The sequence below is a fragment of the Antedon bifida genome, chromosome 7 (assembly GCF_963402885.1).
Source record: "Antedon bifida chromosome 7, ecAntBifi1.1, whole genome shotgun sequence".
Taxonomy (NCBI): Eukaryota; Metazoa; Echinodermata; class Crinoidea; order Comatulida; family Antedonidae; genus Antedon; species Antedon bifida.
In genome coordinates, this window is record NC_136232.1 from 12,302,123 (window position 1) to 12,326,601 (window position 24,479).

Here is a 24,479-nt window from a genome sequence, read left to right on the forward strand (position 1 = left end):
CCTAAACCTTATAATTCTCCTCCATGCCTACTATGTCTGTGCAATTGACACTGACAGACTTTGAGTTACTTACAGCATGCAGGGAGAGTAAATTAATCAGGGAGTTGTACAACTTCCTGAATTTAATAATAATGTGACATTTTTCCATGCTCCTCATCATATTCATATACACACATAGCAACAACCTTGGTATTTACTCTATTGTGTTTATAATACTGATGATGTGTGTGCATTGTAAATATCGCACACTCGATTTGAACTGGACCAAGGTTTCAAGCATGCACAATTTAGCTATGTAGCAGAGTTTTGTTTGTGGGCGGTAAGGGTGTAATCTATCAACTATTGATATGTAAAGTTTCTTTGAAAAAGCTTTAGGCTGCTGACAGTGACTGTAGTTGTGTCACGAAGTACACTGCATCATCATCACTTCTTGGCTGCTACTAATAACTAACACTGAGTATATACGATAGGCTTTGAAAAATACTTCGGGAGGCCTACATTTTAGGCCCTACACAGTAATATTTTATAATCAGCTAAAATGGTAATTATTTAAAGAAGGAATAGTCCAAGAGCATTAGTTCATAAGTATAGGCAGACCCGGACATTTCTGGTAACAAGCTAATTTTTTCAGGAAAGGTCCAGAACTATGATTGGAACATCATACTGAAAGTCCTGAAAAATCCTCCTTGTGCTCTCCGAGAAATCCAAGATGGCGTCCAATATGGCTGCCATTTTAATTAGTCTATAACTTTGTAACCGCTTGTCATAGAGTATTGGTTTTGGTGGCAAATAGTTCACAGTATATACATTCCTATTTGCTCTAACAGAAAATTTGGTCAAAAAATGGCCGCTACTACAGTTTCTTGTAGTTTGACCTTTGACCTGGTCTTATATTTCGGTAATGGCTTGTCATAGAGAATTGAGATTAGGCCCAAATTGTTCAGAACATGCATATTTATATTTGGTGTAATAAAATATTTTATCCCAAAATGACCGGAAGTGAGGTTATTGACCTCTTATTGACCTATTCAAATATCTTTTACCGTATCTCACGAAATATTTGTCGTAGGGCATAACTTTTGGTGTCAAATTGTTTGGAACATATACATTTCTATTTAGTCTAATACACCAATTTCCCCTAAAATGCTCGGAAGTAAGTTAATTTATTGAAAATTTAAAAAATCAAAGAGCTGCATAGGCAGAGTATATGAATACTGTAGATAAAATCAAAAACAAAATGTTAACTCTTAACCCTTAAAACATGTTTTGGGCATAGCACATCATCAGGTAAAGTGAATTGTTACAAAAAGAAAATATAAAGTCAATAAATTACAAAGAACAACTGTCAGTGGCTAATCAAAGTTGGTTAAGTAAACAAAAGACAATTGGAAAATACCTATGTACATGGCACATATCCGGATTGTCAAAAACAAATGTCAAAGACCCTTTATCTGCAATTTTTAGATTAGATTTTTAAACGCGACTCTATAGCTCACGATGTCGGTTGGTAAACACTAACTCATATTCATATTTTTTCATTATTTTGACACTGGATATTAATACTTGGAGGCAAATATAAATGTTTTTAAACATTTTTCAAAATTGTTTAACATTTTCAGCAATTTATGTCGGTTGGTCAGCCGGTAATCACTAACTCATATTCATATTTTTTCGTTATTTTGACACTGGATATTAATACTTGGAGGCAAATATAAATGTTTTAAAAAAATGTTCAACATTTTCAAACATTTTCAGCAATTTCGGTCAGTCAGTAAACAATTACTCACATGCAGCCATGTATATGGCCTTGTTGACTTATTAAAAATAACGCATTTTGAAACATTCCTTGTTTTAAATATTCGTTATATGGTTTATTTATGATAAAATGAGAATGTACCCTAGGTATTTCGCATCAAATACCATTTACCTGGCATGCATAGACTTTTTTTTCAGATTTTATTTGGTACTTGTGGAAATCCATGAAAAATAGATTGAAAGACACGGGCAATGATCCCGGTACCTCTCACATATTAAGTGAGTGCTCTACCATTTGAGCTAGTCCCCCAGTTACATATTTAACTGTTCAAAGATGAAAAAATTATCGCCATATGCCCTATAGCCTATAGGATTTATTATATATTTAAAATATGCAAAATAAGGGTCTTTAAATCACTGTGACATTGATCAGCAGCATTTTGTTACAGTCATTCATCATCTGATGTTGCATCTTAAACATCTTGGTGTTTGTTGCTTTTTTCACATCATTATCATCATGTTCATCTGTATAGGTGTTGTTGCATGTTTGCCCAAAACAGTTATGACGTTAATTTGTTTTCATCTTTAAACAGTTAACAAGTTAAAGTCGAGGCTTGCCAGTTAGAGAACATTCAAGAGTGCATTCTCTTTTAAAACAAGGAATGACCTGGTTTCATGCTTCAAAATGCATTATTTTTACAAATAAAATGGTCTATTACATTTGTTTTTGACAATCCTGAGTATAATACATGCCATGTACATACTGTAGTGTTTGCCATTTTCATGCGAAATGTATATGACCTGAAAATTTCATTTTCACAGTATCATAAAGTCTATACATTTCCTAAATTACATAAAAGTTATACTTCTATGAACAAAAATAATTATCTGAATTTCTATAATAAAATAATAAAAATAACGACGTGATTTCAACAAAGCACTAATTCGCGTATGTAACGCGAGTTAAAGACGAATAAAGCATTTAAAATGTATTCATGACATCTACATATGGGTGGCATTTTGTAGCAATAACATTTCAACCATAACTAGTATGAGAATTTACGTTTCCCTGTTTTTTGGTCATGTCCATTTTTTGTAACAAGTGTTACCGATATTCTTTGTTCTATCGAAGTAAAATTTACCCTCAAGGTTATTGTTGAAAACAACAAAACACTCTTCAACTACCCAATAAAATGTAACGCCATTTTTTTGTTTACTTAACCAACTTTGATTAGTTATTGACTTGATATTTTCTTTTTGTAACAATTCACTTTACCTGATGATGTGCTATGCCCAAAACATGCTTTAAGGCATTTTTTGAAAGTTGAAACTTTGATTTTATCTACAGTATTCATAATACTCTGCCTATGCAGCTCTTTGATTTTTTTAATTTTCAATAATTTAACTTACTTCAGAGCATTTTAGGGAAAACTGTTGTATTAGACTAAATAGAAATGTATATGTTCCAAACAATTTGACACCAAAAGTAACGCTATACGATAAATATTTCTTGAGATACGGTAAAAGATATATGAATAGGTCAATAAGAGGTCAATAACCTCACTTCCGGTTATTTTGGGATAAAATATTTCATTACACCAAATAAAAATATGCATGTTCTGAACAATTTGGGCCTAATCCCAATTCTCTATGATAAGACTTTACCGAGATATGATAAGAACAGGTCAAAGGTCAAACTGCCAGAAACTGCAGTAGCGACCATTTTTTGACAACATTTTCTGTTAGAGCAAATAGGAATGTATATGTCCTGAACTATTTGACACCAAAATCAATACTCTACGACAAGCGGTTACAAAGTTATAGACTAATTAAAATGGCAGCCATTTTGGACGCCATCTTGGATTTCTCGGAGAGCACAAGGAGGATTTTTCAGGACTTTTAGTATGATGTTCCAATCATAGTTCTGGACCTTTCCTGAAAAAAATAGCTTGTTACCAGAAATGTCCGGGTCAAACTCTAATGCTCTTGGACTAGAAAGGGGAAGTAAGTTTTTGTTTGTTATGACATTTGTTATTATCTGGGTACAGCGGCTGTGGCCATGGCCGGCAGCAGTTACAGCACGTCTTCCATAAATCAAATTAATAATACTCTCTCCTCCTACCACCTTGTTGTACATGCAACAATACATTGGTATAGTGGTATGCTGCTATCACAAAAAAACAAATATATTCTCTGGTGAAACATATGGTATTATCACAATGTACAAATGTTTTGTGTCATCAAATCATGGTATAAAATTAGATGATTGCTAAAAAACTTTCTGCAGAGAAAGAATTTAATTGTAAATTTAAATTAACAAATATTTTTTTATTGTATTTTAAATTATGGTATTTATTATCTAATAAGACAGATGAATGATTTGATCTACAAAAAGAATGGGAGCAGGAGCATCAAAAAAGGATAAAGAATTAGAACCAGTGCAAGAGAATAAGTTGCTGGTCCTCATCAGTAAATGTCTGAAAGACCTTCCCTTTCCAACAGGTTCTATTACTGAGCAGGTTATCCAGAATGTAATCTCTAAAGCTGAACGGGTTGAGCTACTTGCAGATCAAGATATCATCAAAAAAGGTCTTATTTATTATTATTTTTCATTGGCATATAATTATAAATTCCATGTTATACAGTTACTCATCTGCGTCGCAAAAGACCGTCAATTCTGCTTTCCTTGAATATTATAACCATATCATGATCTATGGACATACTTATGTTTTTTAATATATTGTTTATATTTATAATATTTCAATATTTATTTATTTCAGGTCAAAGATCAACTGGCATTTATATTATATTATCGGGTGAAGTTCATGTTTTATCCTCTACCTCCACCACACTTGCAACATTGTTACCTGGTGATTTCTTTGGTGAAATCAGCACTCTATTTTATATACCATGTACAGCTCATGTTAAAACCAAATCAAAGTACGTTATCTCTAGATATTCACTTAGAATTTAAAGGAAATGCATTTCTTTATGGTCTGGTGGTGTAGTAGTAACAATAATGTCACAAGTTGTTATGTGTAGTACTGATCTTAGGTGGCCTATTGTAGATATCACCATTCATTATAATAATACAGTACAATCTATTTTTATCATTAACAATAGAGCTGTATTAATTTTATTGAAGACTGAGAATTTACAGAGTTCATTGAATGATATTGTTGTTAATATGGACATGGCTGCTTATTATGTATCTAAGCGTTACTTAGATACCAATGGTACACTTAGCCAGCCAGAACTCATGCATCGCATTGCAGTTTCTGCACTCAAGCAGGTAAAATATTGCTTTATGAGTCAAAATATCATACATGTTATTAACATTTTATCGCCTATTTTATCATTATTATGTTACTAACAAATTATCCCTCTTTTTTGACTAGTGTAAGTGTAAATAAATTTACTTCCGATCTCTATGATAATGTATAAAGGGTATTATTCTCTTGTATAGATTCCAATGTTTCAAAATTGGGCAGAAAGTGCAACTGAGAGTTTAGTACAAAAGATAGAGACAGATAGCTATGAAAGTTTGGTAATATTTCCAGCAGGGTCAGTTATACAGCAGCTAGGCCAACCAGCCAACGAAATAACAGTGATTACTAGAGGAAGGTATGTTGCAGCATACTCTTAATATACATTCACCACACATTTTTATTTTTGTTTCTGATGATAATTTAGGTATACATACAATAAATCATTATTAATAGTATATATGATAGTATTAATTGTTAATATTGTTATTGGTCATTTCAAATTGGCAATAATTATGTAAATTAAACTTTAAAAAGCATAAAACATCACTGAGCCTACTAATAACAAACCTACTACCGGCGGAGAGTAGAAATCACTTATTAATGAGAAAACTAAATACAAAGATAATTTAGCATTTTAAAGTAGGTGCCTACACCCTGATAGTGTTCTATTTTATGTAGAAGGCCCCCACTGGTGTTTAGTACAACTGATTGAATAAAAGACTTATTGTATATAATAACAATTTGACTGCTGATACCTAAATAAATGATTTGTTTTTGAAAGTGTTGAGCTTCAACATAGCAGTGGAAAGGTGAATCTAAATGCTAAACGTTGGCCAATTTGGATTGCTGAAGAAGGTAACATTTTGTAAAATCAGAATCACAGACCCCATCCAGGCTAGTTTGTTTTATATATATCTGGATCAATTTTGGAAAAAAAAATTATATATACCATTGTACACCATTGGCCTAACATAATGCAATTACTATTATGTCTATTCTATATAATTTAAATAAACTATTGGCCAGATTCGCAAAAGTTTTGTCGCCAATTTTCTGGTTTATAAAATCTGGTATATTAAATCAATTTATTACACTAAACTGTCTGGCAAACCTTGAATTAATATAATTGTTTAATATAATGTAATTTCAGTTCTGATTCTGTCAGTTAAAGAAAAGTGATTCTGTATGTATTTCAGGTTTTTATTCTGGTGTAGATCGTCAGTATAGTATAAAAGCATCCACTGTGTGTCAAGCTATCATCATAAACAATTCACACATAACAGATATTGCTGATAGGGTGAGTCATCTTAAAATGTTATTTCAATATATTTATAATTTTAGAATGTGTAATCTCTCTAATTTCAATTTATTGCTCATTTTTTTTAGTACAAATCAGGTGCTGGTTTAACATTGACGAAAACTTTAGATCAGTGGAGCAAATTATATGAACGATGGACTCCTGAATTATTTCAAAAATATCAAGCACATTTACAAATAGAGGTAAGTAGAGGAGCTGAATATTCTTTAATAATGCCTTTTAATTTTGTTGTTAATCTAACCTATTTGCATCTTTTCCAGACAATTTTAAAATATGTTGGTGATTGTCAATTATTACAAGATGTTCCAGTGGGTTTTCTTTATTCTTTGGTTATAGCAAGTGCTGTACATGAATACCAGGAAGACATAACAATTATAGGTAAGGGTTATTACTATAATAATCTTTATTTATTCCACACATACTCAACATCAATTGAGTTTGCTGTAGGAGTCCCCCGTGTCTAGCATGTGTGATACATGTTATTGTTTGTTTTGTAAAATCCGGAATAAATTGAATTGAATTGAATTGAACATCTAAAACAAAGACCATGAGAATCAAATTTCGCTATTTAAAGTACAACTAACATTAAAAATCACCTTATTGTTTAAAAACTAATTTACATACATTTTTACAATTACATGATTCGTTTACCCTAAAACTATTAAACTAAATAACTAACACTTTATTATGTTGCATTTATTTACACAGCTGATAAAGAAAATCTTAAGGCAAGCTTGAAAAGGAGCAACTCAAAAAGGAAGTCAATGAAAAAAGAATCCACACAAGGAGGAGTGAGCTCCATCCTGAAACCAGGTCAATTTTATGCAAATGTTGCATCTGACCATTTTAAAGAGGAAGACAGATTTTTACTATTATTTGAAGGATCTGTTAAAGTAAAATATTCTGAAAAAAGTTCAGGGAATTTACTTGAAAGAGGCAAACTATTTTGTAAGTGCCTACTGTAAAAATGTGTAAGCATATAAATTGTTACAGATAGAATTGCTGACTTATAATTGCCAATAGAAAAGTTTATATTAATAAAGAAAAATGTCCATTAGGATTGATTATAATGATATATGACAATGTACTAGGTTATATCCTGACTGTTTTATTCTTTATACAGACATTCCATCAAGTAAGATGATGCAGTGTACAGTAATTGTGAAATCTACCGCCATTTTGCTCCGATTTACAGGAACAGTGTTTTTACATATTTGTAAAGACTACCCAAAGGCCATCCTCAACTTACCAAACAAATCATGGTGAATGTGAAGATTTCAATACAAAATCAAGCACAAATGAATGTGTATTACTTCCACAATATCCACATTATTTATGTATTTACTGATTGTGTTGCTGATTGTGAGATGATGATTGGAAAAAAGCACTTTGTAGTTCTTTTCCAGTTAATGCACAATCAATGATGAATTGCAAAAATGAATTCTTTATAAATTAAATGTTGTTAAACATGTAACTTGCTTTTATATAAATATGTCATCCATTTAATTTCTGAATAAATTTAGTCTACTACCATTAGTCTTTAGTTACTAAATGTACAACACAGTATATTCATATTAAACCAAAATGTTGCAGATATTTTCTAGTTCCTATCTTCGCCCTGCACTATCTTGTTGAGTATCTGAAATTGTAATAACATTATAAAGTGGTGTAGCTCTGCGTTGTTCCCATAAGATTGTGTTGATAATTATCTTGTAATGGCCGATGTACTAGTAGTACTATGATTTCAAAAAATAAATTGTCATGACATCTTTTTGTTGAATGCCATGTTTTTCCTGTTGAAAACTGAATTAAAAGAAAAAGAAATAACAACGTTTACTTGCTTTATTTAAATTCAGATAGACCTACACAGTGCAGTAGATGCATTTATAAAACATTTGGTATTTAAACTATGTGTATTTTATTTACTGTGGCAAAATGGACAATTTTAATGTGGAGCCTGAATCTGGTCCACTACATTTATATGTATGTCGTACCTGTAGTATAAATCATAATGAAGGGCAATGTCTTGTCTTTCTGTTACTCAAGTGATTTTCAAAAAAAGCTCCTCTTAGAATAGATAGAACTCGATATTAATTTTCTAGATGTGATCATTGACATGCACAGTTTTTATTATATAATATCACCAAATTGTTAGTTTAATCCCAAACAGAAATTGGTTTAATAAAACCGATGAATTTGGATCTAATTTACAGAACAAATTGTCATTACATTTACGAACATATACTATATTAAATCACACACTAAAAATTATACAATGGATAATTAAACTTCAATTGAAATTTTAACTTTGTGTTATTTAAGTTCATTATTAGTTGTATTTTTACAGTATTATGCTACTATGTATTTCGCTTTATTATTTGTGGAAATAAATATTATTATTATTATTATTATTATTATTCCCAGCTGGTCATATACAGTTGGGTTATCAGTTGTGTTATGGTACAAATTGCTTCAAACAAGTTATCTAATTCACATTGAAAAAAAAAGGTTAAAAACGAAAATCATTCTGACAATCAAGTAAAAAAAAACATCCAGCCAATGGGATCCATGTATACAGGGCTCTTACTGATTGGTGTGTGGCGGTACGACCTATGGGTGACGTATGGTGGTGTGTGGTGTGGTGTTTGGTTTAATACAGTGATCTGTAATAGCCGAAGGCTGGATGGCAATCTTTTAACGTTATCGCAGTTCAAAAGTTATTCTCCATGGAGAGGGAACCAACAAGATGGCGGCTGCGGCAATCGACCACACTATGCCCTACGCTGTACGCACTGCTACACCTGTGTTGAGAACGATACGCAACGCAGCGCGTTAAGCGTATAAACGCGAACGCATTCTATCCTCATACAAAAAATGCTAATTACCAAGAAATTATTCATTCCATTGCGTAACAATATATTAAATTTTATAAAAAGTTCACTGTGCTTTGGCAAGAATATGTGTTGTAATTTATGTGGTCTTAATGTATTATATTAGATTATTATTTTTATTTAAGGCCGCCATTTTGTTGGTTCCTGTTGGAATCACTTTTCAGTTTGGAGTACGCCCTCTAGCCTTCGGCTTACAGCTCACTGGTTTAATATAATACTGGCTGGTCAACAGAGGGCGTTACTTTAATCAAAATGGCGACTACCAATAAGCAAAACGAGAAGAAATCGGAACAAAAAACTGAAAAGAAACAAGGAACAGACCAAGATCGGGAGCTTGTAAGATATATGCGATAAATTATATTTTATACTGTTATACGTGATGGCTGTTTTAAGTTGTTGTGTGTATTTATTGTACTTTTACAAACGAAATAACTTTCTGCATATTTGCAGTGTCATGACTCACATATCACATTGTCATGTTCAGGCACCAAACCTACTTAACTAACTTGGCCCTGGGTAGGCCCCTAGGCCTAGGTAGGGTGAGCCTAGGAGGACATAAGTTACTACCGTACCTGATTAATCTTTGTCCTAGCCTCTTTAAAAGGCTCTTTGCCTTGCTTGATGTTTTAACTTTTATGTACCGCTCAACCAGCGGATTTTTTCCCTTTTCGCCTTTGTTTGTTTGTTTGAATTTGTATTTTATTTTGTAATTTACTATCCTACTCCTAGGCCTAGTAATACTTTATTTACTAGGCCTACTATTAAACAGCATTTTATTTAATACGACAAGAAGCTAAAGTATGCTAATTTATTACAAAAACCAAAAGTGATTTTTTTTTAGTTTGTAATGTATTGTTGAAAAAAGGAAACCTTCTCTTGCAATGAACTGAGATGCTGAACTTAATTAAACATGTCTACTCAAATGTTGACAATTAATTTAAAGAGAGAAGAAAAACAACAGATATTTCAACTAAAGCTGTAGCATCCCATTTCAGATCGTGAGATTTTCACACACAGTCACTGAAGACAATAAAATGTAATTCACAACAAATAATCGACAAGAAATGGATAAAAAAACAGGAAAATAGAGATAAATGTAGAACTGGTTTATAAAATCTGCCCACCTTGAGCAATACCATCCATTGAAAGTTTAGATCTGGGATTACTATAGCCTATTATTAAACTATCTTTGCAAGTAATGTTTTTGTTTCCTTTCTTATCTAGTCAGAAGAAGATAAGTTGTTGCAAGATGAACTTAATATGCTTGTTGAAAGACTTACAGTAAGCAATTACTATCAATATTTTTACTTATCTCAATTTAAATGTGTACAAATAAACCCAATTTTTAAGAAAAATTAGTCTGAGATTATACTAACTTAACTAAGTTCAATTAAATTATTAATGTGCTATCACTCATTGTCCACAAATCCATTTTGTATTCAATTTCTATTTATACTGTATTACAGGAGTCTGATAAAACATTGTATAGTCTATTTTGTATTCTATTTCTATTCACAATGTATTTTACAGGAGTCTGATAAAACATTGTATAAACCTGCATTAGAACAGTTACGCGTCTTAATCAGGGCTTCAACAAGTTCAATGACCTCAGTTCCTAAGCCACTGAAATTTCTGCATCCTCATTATAGCACATTGATTGCTATTTATGAAAAAATCAATGAAGCAGAAAATAAGGTAATAAAATGATTAATAGCATACTTTACATATACAGCATAGATATACAATGCATTGACTCAACACAAAATAATATACCCTCTTGGATATTTCTACACAAGTTTGTAACCAAGTTAGATTTTGACATTATATTTCAGTATCTACACCACTATTGCCTCTACACAGGGGTTAGGGTTAGTTACCTGATTGTATGTATTCATTATCCACACATGCTTCTACATCAGTTTATTAAATAATTTAGATTTTCACCTTATGATTTTTACCCAAACCACTAATTGCCAAGTTGCCTCTACACAAATGTATTAAATAATTTAGATTATGAGCATTGCCTCAACTGTATTATTAACAAAATTGCTATGTAAATTTACAGAAATTTTGTGCAGACATTCTATCCGTTCTGGGTATGACAATGAGTGACAGCAGAGAGTGTCTTAAGTACCGTTTACTTGGATCCAAAGAAGAGATAGGCTCATGGGGTCATGAATATGTCAGGTATTTATTTTCATTGTTTTCTTCAGGTAGGGAGGAAGTGTTTATATTTAAATAATTTGTAGTGAGCTTATATACTCTTACTCTTCCTCCTCACACTCTTCCTCCTCACACTCTTCCTCCTCGCACTCTTCCTCCTCACACTCTTCCTCCTCACACTCTTCCTCCTCACACTCTTCCTCCTCACACTCTTCCTCCTCACACTCTTCCTCCTCTCACTCTTCCTCCTCACACTCTTCCTCCTCACACTCTTCTTCCTCTCACACTTCCTCCTCACACTCTTCCTCCTCACACATAAACTGTACGCCCATTAGCCCTGATAAAGGAAACATTTTAGTTTTGTTTAGCCTTTTGTTTTGTATCTCTATTGTTACCCACCTTATTGTTTTTTAGCAATTTGCTTTTGGATTTATATTTATGTATGTTAAGTAATAGCTAGGCTAACAAGGTAAGTCAGTAAATTTACAGTCCTTCAATTCACAAATTAATTGTGTTAATTGTTTTTGTGGTTTAACTAGGCATTTAGCTGGTGAAATTGGCCAAGCCTGGAATGAACTAGATGATGACAAAAAAACAAATGAAGAAAAAGAGAAACTTCTATATTTGACACGTGAAATAATACCATATCACATGAACCACAATGCTGAAGCCGAAGCTTGTGACCTGCTAATGGAAATTGATAGACTAGACCTTTTAGAATCATTTGTTGACAACGATGCATTTTCACGTGTGTGTTTGTACTTAACAAGGTTAGTAGCATATTGATTGATTGTAATCAAATAATGCAGTGGTCAGCATATCTTGTAACATTATTAAAAGTTATTTTATTATTTGTAGTTGTGTTAACTATGTTCCTGAACCAGAAGATTCAACCTTGCTCCATACAGCTCTTGGAATATTTCGTAAATTTGACCGTTACCCAGAAGCTCTTCGTCTTGCTATTCGTCTTAACAATATTAAGCTTGTTGAAGAAATATTTACAACATGTAAAGATAGGTATGTCTTTGTGTTTTAGAATGGTATGTCTTTGTTTTTTTAGAATGGTACAACTGGCTTAAATGTATGCAGCACATAACTTATCTGCTTTTTGTTTCAGAATGGTACAAAAACAAATGGCTTACATGTTAGGTATGCAGCAGATATTCTTGGAACTGAATGAAGAAATGGAAGAATATGATGACCTTGTTGAAATCATGTCAAATTCTCATCTAAATACAAACTTTTTATCTCTTGGTAGAGAGGTTAGTAACTATGGTTGTGTGTGTGAGTCCATTGGGTTATGTTTGAAAATGTATACAATATAATGTTTTCCCACGTATCTATGTAACATTGAAACATTAAATTAACATTAAAACTAAAAAATACAAAATCAACATTTAATTTTGTAGCTCGACATTATGGAACCAAAAGTTCCGGAGGACATTTATAAAAGTCATCTAGATTCAAGTAAGTTTGTTTTTCTTTTGTTTGAAAATCATCAATGTTAACAATTTTTTTAAAGAAAAAATTGTAGTTTTAAATCAAATTTATGTACTATATTTATTCGAATAAATGCCCTGAAGCATTTATTGTTAATATGGAAAATGTGTATAATCAATTAAATTATAGAAGTGGGGCGTTCATTTGAATAAATATTGTATTTGGATTAATATGAGACATGGGCTTTAATAAATTGTATCTTTAGGATCATCATTTGGTCAAACATCGTCTCAAGTAGATTCAGCTCGACAGAACTTGTCATCTTCATTTGTTAATGGTTTTGTAAATGCTGGCTTTGGACAAGACAAGCTTATTACTGAAGATGGAAATAGCTGGATTTATAAAAATAAAGAACATGGTGAGGTCATTGATCACACATTCCACCTTTTAAAATAGCATTCTTGATATTTGCAGTTTATTTTATGTATGTCATATGTTTAATTTTCAATGTCATTGTTTTAATAACTACTTAAACATTATGTACTCAGATGTGAAATAATGTACTGTATGTTAAGCACATTTGACAATGTATAGCCATCATAATATTGCCATTATTGTTAAAGGTATGATGAGTACAACAGCTTCTCTAGGATTGATTCTTCTTTGGGATGTAGATGGTGGATTAACCCAAATTGATAAGTATCTTTATTCATCAGATGATTATATTAAGGTAATTTTTCAACTGTTTAATATTATTTATAAAGTCCTAATTTATAATAATTTACCAACCGAGCTCCAGGTGTGCAAAATTGAAAATACTTTTAAACTTAAAACAATAATAATCCTGAGTATAGTATAATATCATAGTATCTTTATTTTTCCATTTAAACAATTAACAGTTGTTTTAAAAACTGGAATATCGTACAGTATATAAATAAAACAGTAAAACACAATTCACAAGTGTCTAAAAGATTAATAATTACTTTTTATTATTACTAATTATTTAATACTGCTCATTTATGATAATTAGAATAAGTTAATATCCAAGAGTACAGTTTAACTTAAAACATAAAAACAGCACTCTCTTATTTACTATTACTATTACCTACTTGTTTCAGTCTGGTGCACTGCTTGCTTGTGGTATTGTTAACTCAGGAGTGCGAAATGAGTGTGACCCTGCTAGAGCACTCTTGTCTGATTATGTTCTGCATAGTAATAATACAATGAGAATAGGAGCCATATTTGGGTAAGTATAAAATGATTAAATAAATGACAAATAATTGCTACAGTTAAATAATTCCCTTATAAAACTGTTAATTTATAAAGATATCCGGTATTCTTAGTTGTACTTTCTACAGCCAGACATTTTCTATATACTATATGCTTGGGAGTATGATCCAACTAACTTAGGATTAATTCATTTTTAATGCAATCCTAGTTTAAATTGGATACTCTAATTTTCTTTTCATACCCAGGCCCCCTGGAACTTGTTCATGTCATACCCAGGACCCCTGGAACTTGTTCATGTCATACCCAGGCCCCCTGGAACTTGTTCATGTCATACCCAGGCCCCCTGGAACTTGTTCATGTCATACCCAGGCCCCCTGGAACTTGTTCATGTCATACCCAGGCCCCCTGGAACTTGTTCATTTCATACACAGGCCCCCTGGAACTTGTTCATGTCATACCCAGGCCCCCTGGAACTTGTTCATTTCATACCCAGGCCCCCTAGAACTTGATCATTTCATACCCAGGCCCCCTGGAACTTGTTCATTTCATACCCAGGCCCCCTGGAACTTGTTCATGTCATACCCAGGCCCCCTGGAACTTGTTCATTTCATACCCAGGCCCCCTGGAACTTGTTCATTTCATACCCATGCCCCCTGGAACTTGTTCATTTCATACCCAGGCCCCCTGGAACTTGTTCATTTCATACCCAGGCCCCTGGAACTTGTTCATGTCATACCTAGGCCCCCTGGAACTTGTTCATGTCATACCCAGGCCCCCTGGAACTTGTTCATTTCATACCCAGAACCCCTGGAACTTGTTCATTTCATACTCAGTCCCCCTGGAAGCTAACACGAAGGGAAGATGGGTAATAATGCTTCATCAAAACCTGCTCCAAACATTTTTCATCCATATTTTCCTTGCTTAAATTTATTTTGTTTAGGCTTGGTTTGGCTTATGCAGGCTCTAACAGTGAAGATGTACTTGGTTGCCTACTTCCAGTAATGTCTGATTCTAAGTCTAATATGGAGGTAATAGGAATAACAGCTGTAGCATGTGGTATGATTGCAGTTGGAAGTTGTAATGGGGATGTAACGTCTACCATTTTACAGACCATGATGGATAAGACCAAATCACGACTGAAAGAAACTCATGCCAGATTCTTAGCCTTGGGGCTTGGCTTAGCTTACCTAGGTATGTTTGTTTCAATTTTTATAGACAGCATAATATTATTATGTTCTCATCAGTTACAAGCAAACAATGAATGTATCAATATATTGATCTATGAACAGGTAAACAAGAATCTGTAGATGCTACTCTAGCTGCTTTAGATGTCATTCCAGAACCATTTAAACAGTTTGCTAAGATTCTTGTGGAGGTCTGTGCTTATGCAGGTAATTTTTATTCTACTTGGATTTTTCATAAAAGGGAATGAATGAACAAATGAGCAAACATCTTCTGTTTACAGATAGGAGTAATATAACTGAACCCTCAATTACATAGGGCACAGGCCTGCTTCTGTTCTCTGGTGCTTTACAGATAGGAGTAATATAACTGAACCCTCAATTACATAGAGCACAGGCCTGCTGCTGTTCTCTGGTGCTTTACAGATAGGAGTAATATAACTGAACCCTCAATTATGTAGAGCACAGGCCTGCTGCTGTTCTCTGGTGCTTTACAGATAGGAGTAATATAACTAAACCCTCAATTATGTAGAGCACAGGCCTGCTGCTGTTCTCTGGTGCTTTACAGATAGGAGTAATATAACTGAACCCTCAATTACATAGGGCACAGGCCTGCTGCTGTTCTCTGGTGCTTTACAGATAGGAGTAATAAAACTGAACCCTCAATTACATAGAGCACAGGCCTGCTTCTGTTCTCTGGTGCTTTACAGATAGGAGTAATATAACTGAACCCTCAATTATGTAGAGCACGGGCTTGCTGCTGCTCTCTGGTGCTTTACAGATAGGAGTAATATAACTAAACCCTCAATTACGTAGGGCACAGGCCTGCTTCTGTTCTCTGGTGCTTTACAGATAGGAGTAATAAAACTGAACCCTCAATTACATAGGGCACAGGCTTGCTGCTATTCTCTGGTGCTTTACAGATAGGAGTAATATAACTGAACCCTCAATTATGTAGAGCACAGGCTTGCTGCTGCTCTCTGGTGCTTTACAGATAGGAGTAATATAACTAAACCCTCAATTACATAGGGCACAGGCCTGCTTCTGTTCTCTGGTGCTTTACAGATAGGAGTAATATAACTGAACCCTCAATTACATAGAGCACAGGCCTGCTGCTGTTCTCTGGTGCTTTACAGATAGGAGTAATATAACTGAACCCTCAATTATGTAGAGCACAGGCCTGCTGCTGTTCTCTGGTGCTTTACAGATAGGAGTAATATAACTAAACCCTCAATTATGTAGAGCACAGGCCTGCTGCTGTTCTCTGGTGCTTTACAGATAGGAGTAATATAACTGAACCCTCAATTACATAGGGCACAGGCCTGCTGCTGTTCTCTGGTGCTTTACAGATAGGAGTAATAAAACTGAACCCTCAATTACATAGAGCACAGGCCTGCTTCTGTTCTCTGGTGCTTTACAGATAGGAGTAATATAACTGAACCCTCAATTATGTAGAGCACGGGCTTGCTGCTGCTCTCTGGTGCTTTACAGATAGGAGTAATATAACTAAACCCTCAATTACGTAGGGCACAGGCCTGCTTCTGTTCTCTGGTGCTTTACAGATAGGAGTAATAAAACTGAACCCTCAATTACATAGGGCACAGGCTTGCTGCTATTCTCTGGTGCTTTACAGATAGGAGTAATATAACTGAACCCTCAATTATGTAGAGCACAGGCTTGCTGCTGCTCTCTGGTGCTTTACAGATAGGAGTAATATAACTAAACCCTCAATTACATAGGGCACGGGCCTGCTGCTGTTCTCTGGTGCTTTACAGATAGGAGTAATATAACTGAACCCTCAATTATGTAGAGCACAGGCCTGCTGCTGTTCTCTGGTGCTTTACAGATAGGAGTAATATAACTAAACCCTCACTTACGTAAAGCACGGGCCTGCTATTCTCTGGTGCTTTACAGTTAGGAGTAATATAACTGAACCGTCAATTACATAGGGCACAGGCTTGCTTCTGTTCTCTGGTGCTTTACAGATAGGAGTAATAGAACTGAACCCTCAATTACATTGGGCACAGGCCTGCTGCTGTTCTCTGGTGCTTTACAGATGGGAGTAATAAAACTGAACCCTCAATTACATAGGGCACAGGCCTGCTTCTGTTCTCTGGTGCTTTACAGATAGGAGTAATATAACTGAACCCTCAATTACATAGGGCACAGGCCTGCTGCTGTTCTCTGGTGCTTTACAGATAGGAGTAATATAACTAAACCCTCAATTACATAGGGCACAGGCCTGCTTCTGTTCTCTGGTGCTTTACAGATAGGAGTAATATAACTAAACCCTCAATTACGTAGGGCACAGGCCTGCTGCTGTTCTCTGGTGCTTTACAGATAGGAGTAATATAACTGAACCCTCAATTACATAGGGCACAGGCCTGCTGCTGTTCTCTGGTGCTTTACAGATAGGAGTAATATAACTAAACCCTCAATTACGTAGAGCACGGGCCTGCTATTCTCTGGTGCTTTACAGATAGGAGTAATAAAACTGAACACTCAATTACATAGGGCACAGGCCTGCTTCTGTTCTCTGGTGCTTTACAGATAGGAGTAATAAAACTGAACCCTCAATTACATAGGGCACAGGCCTGCTTCTGTTCTCTGGTGCTTTACAGATAGGAGTAATATAACTAAACCCTCAATTACGTAGAGCACGGGCCTGCTGCTGTTCTCTGGTGCTTTACAGATAGGAGTAATATAACTAAACCCTCAATTATGTAGAGCACGGGCCTGCTTCTGTTCTCTGGTGCTTTACAGATAGGAGTAATATAACTGAACCCTCAATTACATCTGCTGCTGTTCTCTGTGTGTGTATGTGGTACAGAAATTAACTTTTGTTTCTTTTGAAGGTACTGGCAATGTGTTAAAGGTGCAGCAGTTGCTACACATATGTAGTGAACATATTGAAGCCGAGAAAAGCAAAGACAAAGATAAAAAAGATAAAAAGAATGATGATACAACAAGTGATTTGGCAGCTCATCAAGGTGTGGCAGTTCTTGGTATTGCTTTAATAGCTATGGGAGAGGAGATCGGTGGTCAAATGGCATTAAGATCACTTGGTCATTTGGTAAACTGTTTTTTTTTTATAGATATTTAGAATCAAATCTTGCATCTCATTTTAAAAATAAATTGTATAGTTAACAATAGATTTCTACTTTCTTTAGCTTCGTTATGGTGAACCAGTTATTCGTCGCGCTGTTCCACTTGCTTTAGCACTGATATCTGTATCAAATCCAGAACTTCAAATTTTGGACACCTTGAGTAAATTTTCTCACGATACAGATCAAGAGGTTGCTCATAATGCAATATTTGCCATGGGAATTGTAGGAGCTGGTAAGCATATCATTATTATAGTTTCTCTATAATCTGTGATGACACAGGCATTCAGTTTTGGTAGTACAGTTGTATTCTAAAAAATATTTGAATGTTTAATTTTTATTACCAGGTACAAACAATGCCCGTCTTGCAGCTATGCTTAGACAACTTGCACAATTTCATGCTAAAGATCCAAACAACCTATTCATGGTTCGCATCTCACAAGGTTTGACTCACTTAGGTAAAGGTACATTGACTATGTCACCTTATCACAGTGATCGTCAGCTGTTAAGCCAAGTTGCTACTGCCGGCCTTCTTGTTACAATCACTTCAGCTTTAGATGTTAAGAATAGTAAGTTTTTGAACTATGCTAGTTTTTCTTTTTTTATAAAACCACCAATAAATGATTGGTAATATGCACCTGTATTACTATATTCAATGCTTCCTTAATAAGCACAAGATGTGAATTCAATTTTTGTGCAAGATGGTAATAGAGCTGTCTGCGTCATCCTCACAGCTGACCACTATACTTATTTTAGAATTCTCATCTTGGTGATTCTTTTACATTTTCAGTTTACCAATAATCTTGTCCTTAAGGCAGATTTTTATTCCTAGAGATCACCCAGTACAGTATAGAGAAGAAAGATGTTTCTATTTTTATAGCAATTTTAACTAATTTTTATTTATTTGTAATACAATTCATTTCAGTCCTTGACTGTCGTTTTGTAATATATTTTTATATACCGAATAAAATAAAATAAAAATAAATATATATACAGTTATATCTATACAAAATTATATTTACAGCTATTCTTGGTAAATCTTCATATTTACTGTATGGATTAGTTTCTGCAATGAAACCAAGAATGTTGGTTACATTTGATAAAGACTTGCATCCACTACCAATTCCAGTTCGTGTTGGTCAGGTAGGATTATACACTATTTAGCATCCAAATCTGTCAACTGCTAAACCATTGTATAATTTAGGAAGCATAAACTACATGTTCAAACATCTGGTAAACAATTAATATGAAGTATATTTTGTAGGCTGTTGATGTGGTAGGCCAAGCTGGTAGACCCAAGACTATCACTGGTTTCCAGACACACACAACACCAGTATTATTGGCTCAAGGAGAACGGGCAGAATTGGCTACAGAAGAATGTATCCTTTTAAAAACAATTTCAAACAAACATTTTCAATTGGAAAAAACATCTTTTTATTTTACATTGCTCGGTCATATCTATTACTTTTCTGTTTTTATGACATAGTGTATAATAAGTGTATCCGACTGGTACTTACAAGCCCCTCAAAAGACCCACTCACACTTTGAGCAGCTAGATCTCCTTAAAGACGACCATGTATTTAGTTTTACTAAGCCGTAAACTATAGAAAATTCATGTATAAAGTCTAAACATTTTCAGTGATATTTGGGCAACAGAAAAACAACTTCACAGCTTTGTTTTAGCTATGATCTCCTTACCTCATAGCTAAAACAAAGAAAACTTATTACACATTAATATACATGGAAATACTGCCCCATTTAAGATACATACAACTAACAATATTACCACAGATGTAAGTCAATCCATTGTTTTCCTGAACTTGCTTTCAGACATACCATATACTCCTATTGTTGAGGGCTTTGTTATTTTAAAGAAGAATGAAAACTATGAAGAATAATGACATCAAATAAAGGATCTACTGAGCTAGTCAATCCTTTCAAAATGTATTGTAAGCAAGATGTGTCTTGCAATCTTTACTATTGAGTGGTCTTGCCCTCGTGGTCTTGCCCTCACAGAATATTAGAAAGAATTTTTATATATTTAATTCTTTTCACAACATTGTTAATGCATTGCCCAACACATAAGCCTAACTTTATTGTTCTAAATGCTTGTAACGTGTTGATAAAAATAAATTGGATGAAAACACTAAGCTTGTAGCAGACTGTTTAATCAGTTTTATTAGCACTAGTAAAAGGATCTGGGACCCTACAAAATACTGCCATGTGCTTAGATCCAGAATTCCTCTCTACTTTCTTTCCTTCTTCTGTACTTGTTTTCACTTCTTTAACAACTGGATCTTTTGCCTATATTAAAATAAATCATTTTTAATAAGAGCTGTTCCATCAGTATTTTCCAAAAAATGTATACTGTATGGTTGATTGTTTTACACTTACTAAATCATCTTCTGTCAACCTTTCAAATAAAGGATGTTCTGTAAAGTGAGTTACCATCCATTCATGGACATCTAGAACATCTGTTATTGTGTAGATTGTGGCCTAGAAATTAAAAATTGTAAGTTAGTCTCCAGAAGACTGAACTGATTGTTATACTAAGTTCCAATGGCATTATTATTTTGCAACGCTTACACCTTCAGCTAAGATATAGGCATATTCTGAAAGCAAGGTTGGACTAATGATTCTCCACTTGTGTTTTGTTTTCTTGAAGTGTGGGTCTGGGAACAGAAAGAACATTTTCTGAATCTGGAAAAAATAAAGCAAAGATTTTTGTAAGACAATGAAGATGTTTTTAAAATGTTGAATTTGTATGTACTTTCTTTAATGCATCATACCTGTCCTTTTTTGAAAAAGTTAGGGAGGTATTTCATTGCATTACAACGGCAACATGCAACATTATTGTAGTATCCTGGTTGGTTCTGCCGTAAAGCTGTGATGCGATCCTTTACATAATCTGCTACCTTTACACGAATTTCCATTCCAAGCATTAGTTTTTCTGGAAACATTGTGGATAAAGCAACTGCAAGGAAATTATATGTTAAAAACTACACAGCAAGAAATCAACCCTGCAAAAAGACTTGTATGCTTTATTAGATCATTGATTGATTTACAATATACTATAGTAACTATACCTAGTAATCCACCATAACCACATCCTACATCAAGAAATTCAACTTTCTTCTCAGTAGATTGCGAGTAGGATGGGTAATATATTGACCAATCCATGGCATCTGGGCATACTGGACTAGAAAGAAAACAAAACAAATTTTTTGAATTGAAATAGAAGGAGTGGGTTCATACAGTATAGTCTGTGCAAAGGGGACAAATAAGAATGTCTGTAGGAAGTGGTGGGAATCATCATCTTCATAAAGCCTCACAGAGCTTATAAAAGAACTTGCTTATAATTATATGCGCTATATAAATTATAAGAATCAACTATTATTAATGTCGAGAAAACAACACCAAACCGAGCCGAACTCACCACCTTTTTATTTGATCGTCGATGTTAAAAAGAAATATGTTTACGCAACAGAGAATCAATTATTTAAAATTGTCAAAATGTTAATCATGTAATTATTATTGACAATTCCAATAATGTGTTTTTTTGTATTATATTATATTATCAATACTGTAGTAATACACTAATTAATATAATAATAATTAAATAGATACTCACTGTACCTAAAATATTTATTTTTAGTAGCAAATTAAAACACAAGGGTATTTAAATATAATTGTTATATTTAAATATAACAATTAGAAAACAAAACAAAATACCCAGGCCTAGATAGTAGGCTAGGTAGTGGTAGTAGGCGGGAGGCTAGCTTGGCCTAGCTGGGGAACAGACGATCGAGACCATGGACGATCGGGTCCACATTTTGTGGTCCCGATCGTCTTATGTGTTGGTCCTGATCGTCCTACCAGTTGGGCCCGATAGTCTTACCAGTTGGGCCCGATAGTCTTACCAGTTGGGCCCGATAGTCTTTAGTGTTATATAAAATAATGTGCCACATGTCATTCCTAGTGCTTAGTGTCAACGTGCGTTTCTTGCGTAAATTAAGATTTTAATTAAAAAGGTTAATTAGATTTTTCTGATTTTATCATAATTTTCCCCTAATTAACACTACTTAGTACTGGTTTTAAGAGTTTCCTTCCGAATACTCTCAATTTATGAATAAATGTGATTGATTTTGATTATTTAACTTGTGTTGTACGAAACTGTAATTCCAGTATTTAATTTTTGCTCTATACAGTGTGATATAAATTATAACTTGAATTCTCTCTCACGACAAAATTAATAGCACATGCGTGAAACCTGATTCGGTATTAATAGTTAATACATATTTTCATATTTTTCTGACTTTAATTTTAAATCGAATAATTATTTTTTTTATTCCAAGAAACTTTTGGGCCCGATCGTCTTTCACCCTTGATGGGCCCGATCGTCTCACGATTTGGGCCCGATCATCCGTGGTCCCGGCCTAGCTTAGTAAATCGAATGCCGCCTAGCTAGGAGGAGGCTAGGCCTCTACTAGCTAGGTAGATCTGGCCTCTGGCAAGGCGCGCGTATGCCTCAAAATAAATATATAAACATTCAATAATTAAATGGGCCTACAGAGTTAACCATTTAGCCTTACTACTCAAACGTATGATCAGCAATTGGGTTTGAATGAGCTCTTTGTCTGTAAAATTTCTTCTGTGGCATGGGCGCCGCCATTTTAAACGAATTGTTGATCTCTCGAAGAACGTGGGTGTCACGCCAAATTAGGTTCTACAAAATTGGCCTCCGAACATCAAACTTGTCGGCGGCCCAAACCGGTCCTAATTCATATCAATTATTTAAAAACCAGGCCATACCGCACCAGTAGGGGCCTATAAAGTGTAAATTATAAAATAGGATATAGTCCCGATATAGTTAGATTGTTAATTGCATTTTCATCAATAAATTCATGTTTTTTAGGCGATTTTGGTTTGGTCTCCGTAAAAAATTCTCGATCTGACCGGAATGTAATATATGCGTCAATAATAATTGTGTGCGTCAAGTAGTAACTATTATTGTTTGCTTTGATAGGCAAATACAATTTGTTGACGCGATTATTAAAACATAATATACGACAAAATGGTCTAAAACTAAACTATAATTTTATTGATGAACATGCAATCAACACTATCCACGTTATACTAGTTTTGGTTAGGGGGTCAGTAGGACGGACAACAGTAGGCCTTAATGGGTAAAATCATTATCGCTAAATAAATTAAAAGCGCTGTTCCGTTGCTTTCGGGTAATCTTAATAACTGTTTATAAATCATGTCCCGATGACGTTCGAATAAAAAATAAAATCATCAGTTTCTGAATTATTAGCTTATTAACCGTATATACCCTTCGAAGAACGTTCAGAGATTGATACTTCTTCAATACAGGTATTGATAGTTGGCCATTTCACCATCTTCAGTACAGGTATTGATAGTTGGCCATTCACCATCTTCAGTACAGGTATTGACGGTTGGCCATCACCATCTTCAGTACAGGTACTGGTAGTTGGCCATTACCATCATATTTTTTGTTAATTATTGTTTAATGCCTTCCATTCCAAATATACCCGTAGCCAAGTTGTAAAATAACACCAAATTGGAAAAATTCTAAAGGTAAAAAGAAAAACAAAAGAATGGAATCTTTTACCAACAGTGAAATTATAACAAGTTTAGGTATGAAGAAACCATAATATTTGTTGTAAATAATTGTTATGTATTGTCCCTTGAAACACAAAACATGAAGGTCAAAATATTCTAAATTTAAATTGGCCATATCAATGTAATAATATTAAAGTTATTCACTTTAGGTCGAAAATTCGAGCGAAAAACAACAAGTTTACGTAAATTAACAGGTAAATTAATTTGATTACATTTCGTCTGGAAAATCGTCATGAGCGAAAGTAAATAAAGATTTCAAAGCACGAGTATGCATTATACATGATGCTAATTAGGATTGTTTACAACTCGTCACGGTTCAGAAGGTGTTTTCACACAGATCGCGAAGTTTTATGATTATGCATACAGAGTAGCCAAACAAGCGCGTTGCATTTATGAGATATGTTTTGATCGAAACTTTTACTGGAAGTCAAAGTTATTTTTTGAACAAAAAAACGTCTGTATTTTGATACTAATGACTCACT

The 24,479-nt window shown here is 34.0% G+C and overlaps 3 protein-coding genes across 6 annotated transcripts; 2 read left to right on the top strand and 1 right to left on the bottom strand.

The window, feature by feature from the left end:
• The first annotated feature begins 177 nt into the window (after positions 1-177).
• Positions 178-8,548, top strand: LOC144847562 (cGMP-dependent protein kinase 1-like). Of its 4 annotated transcripts, none has more exons than XM_078703984.1 (11): positions 178-541; positions 4,123-4,344; positions 4,536-4,695; positions 4,879-5,047; positions 5,222-5,379; positions 5,806-5,879; positions 6,221-6,321; positions 6,411-6,524; positions 6,603-6,720; positions 7,051-7,290; positions 7,466-8,548. In XM_078703984.1, the coding sequence occupies exons 2-11, from the start codon at positions 4,152-4,154 to the stop codon at positions 7,606-7,608; spliced, it is 1,470 nt and encodes a 489-aa protein (XP_078560110.1). In that variant the 5' UTR covers positions 178-541; positions 4,123-4,151; the 3' UTR covers positions 7,609-8,548. The 4 variants fall into 4 exon arrangements, with proteins under 4 accessions (XP_078560110.1, XP_078560111.1, XP_078560112.1 ...); XM_078703985.1 differs by having other exon boundaries at positions 4,127-4,344; XM_078703986.1 differs by having other exon boundaries at positions 203-319.
• A 905-nt stretch (positions 8,549-9,453) lies between these two features.
• Positions 9,454-21,090, top strand: LOC144848841 (26S proteasome non-ATPase regulatory subunit 2-like). Its single transcript, XM_078705769.1, has 19 exons — positions 9,454-9,569; positions 10,458-10,514; positions 10,764-10,928; positions 11,299-11,420; positions 11,936-12,166; positions 12,255-12,413; positions 12,514-12,658; positions 12,806-12,863; positions 13,102-13,254; positions 13,460-13,566; positions 13,955-14,082; positions 15,007-15,257; positions 15,356-15,457; positions 18,103-18,320; positions 18,418-18,586; positions 18,699-18,920; positions 19,376-19,494; positions 19,616-19,730; positions 20,182-21,090. Exons 1-19 carry the CDS (start codon positions 9,486-9,488, stop codon positions 20,247-20,249), a joined length of 2,673 nt encoding a protein of 890 aa, XP_078561895.1. The 5' UTR covers positions 9,454-9,485; the 3' UTR covers positions 20,250-21,090.
• Positions 20,230-23,075, bottom strand: LOC144848842 (tRNA (guanine-N(7)-)-methyltransferase B-like). Its single transcript, XM_078705770.1, has 6 exons — positions 22,944-23,075; positions 21,438-21,550; positions 21,141-21,325; positions 20,938-21,051; positions 20,746-20,847; positions 20,230-20,655 (listed from the first exon to the last, which is right to left on the bottom strand). The coding sequence occupies exons 1-6, from the start codon at positions 23,021-23,023 to the stop codon at positions 20,518-20,520; spliced, it is 732 nt and encodes a 243-aa protein (XP_078561896.1). The 5' UTR covers positions 23,024-23,075; the 3' UTR covers positions 20,230-20,517.
• Between the last annotated feature and the right edge of the window lie 1,404 nt (positions 23,076-24,479).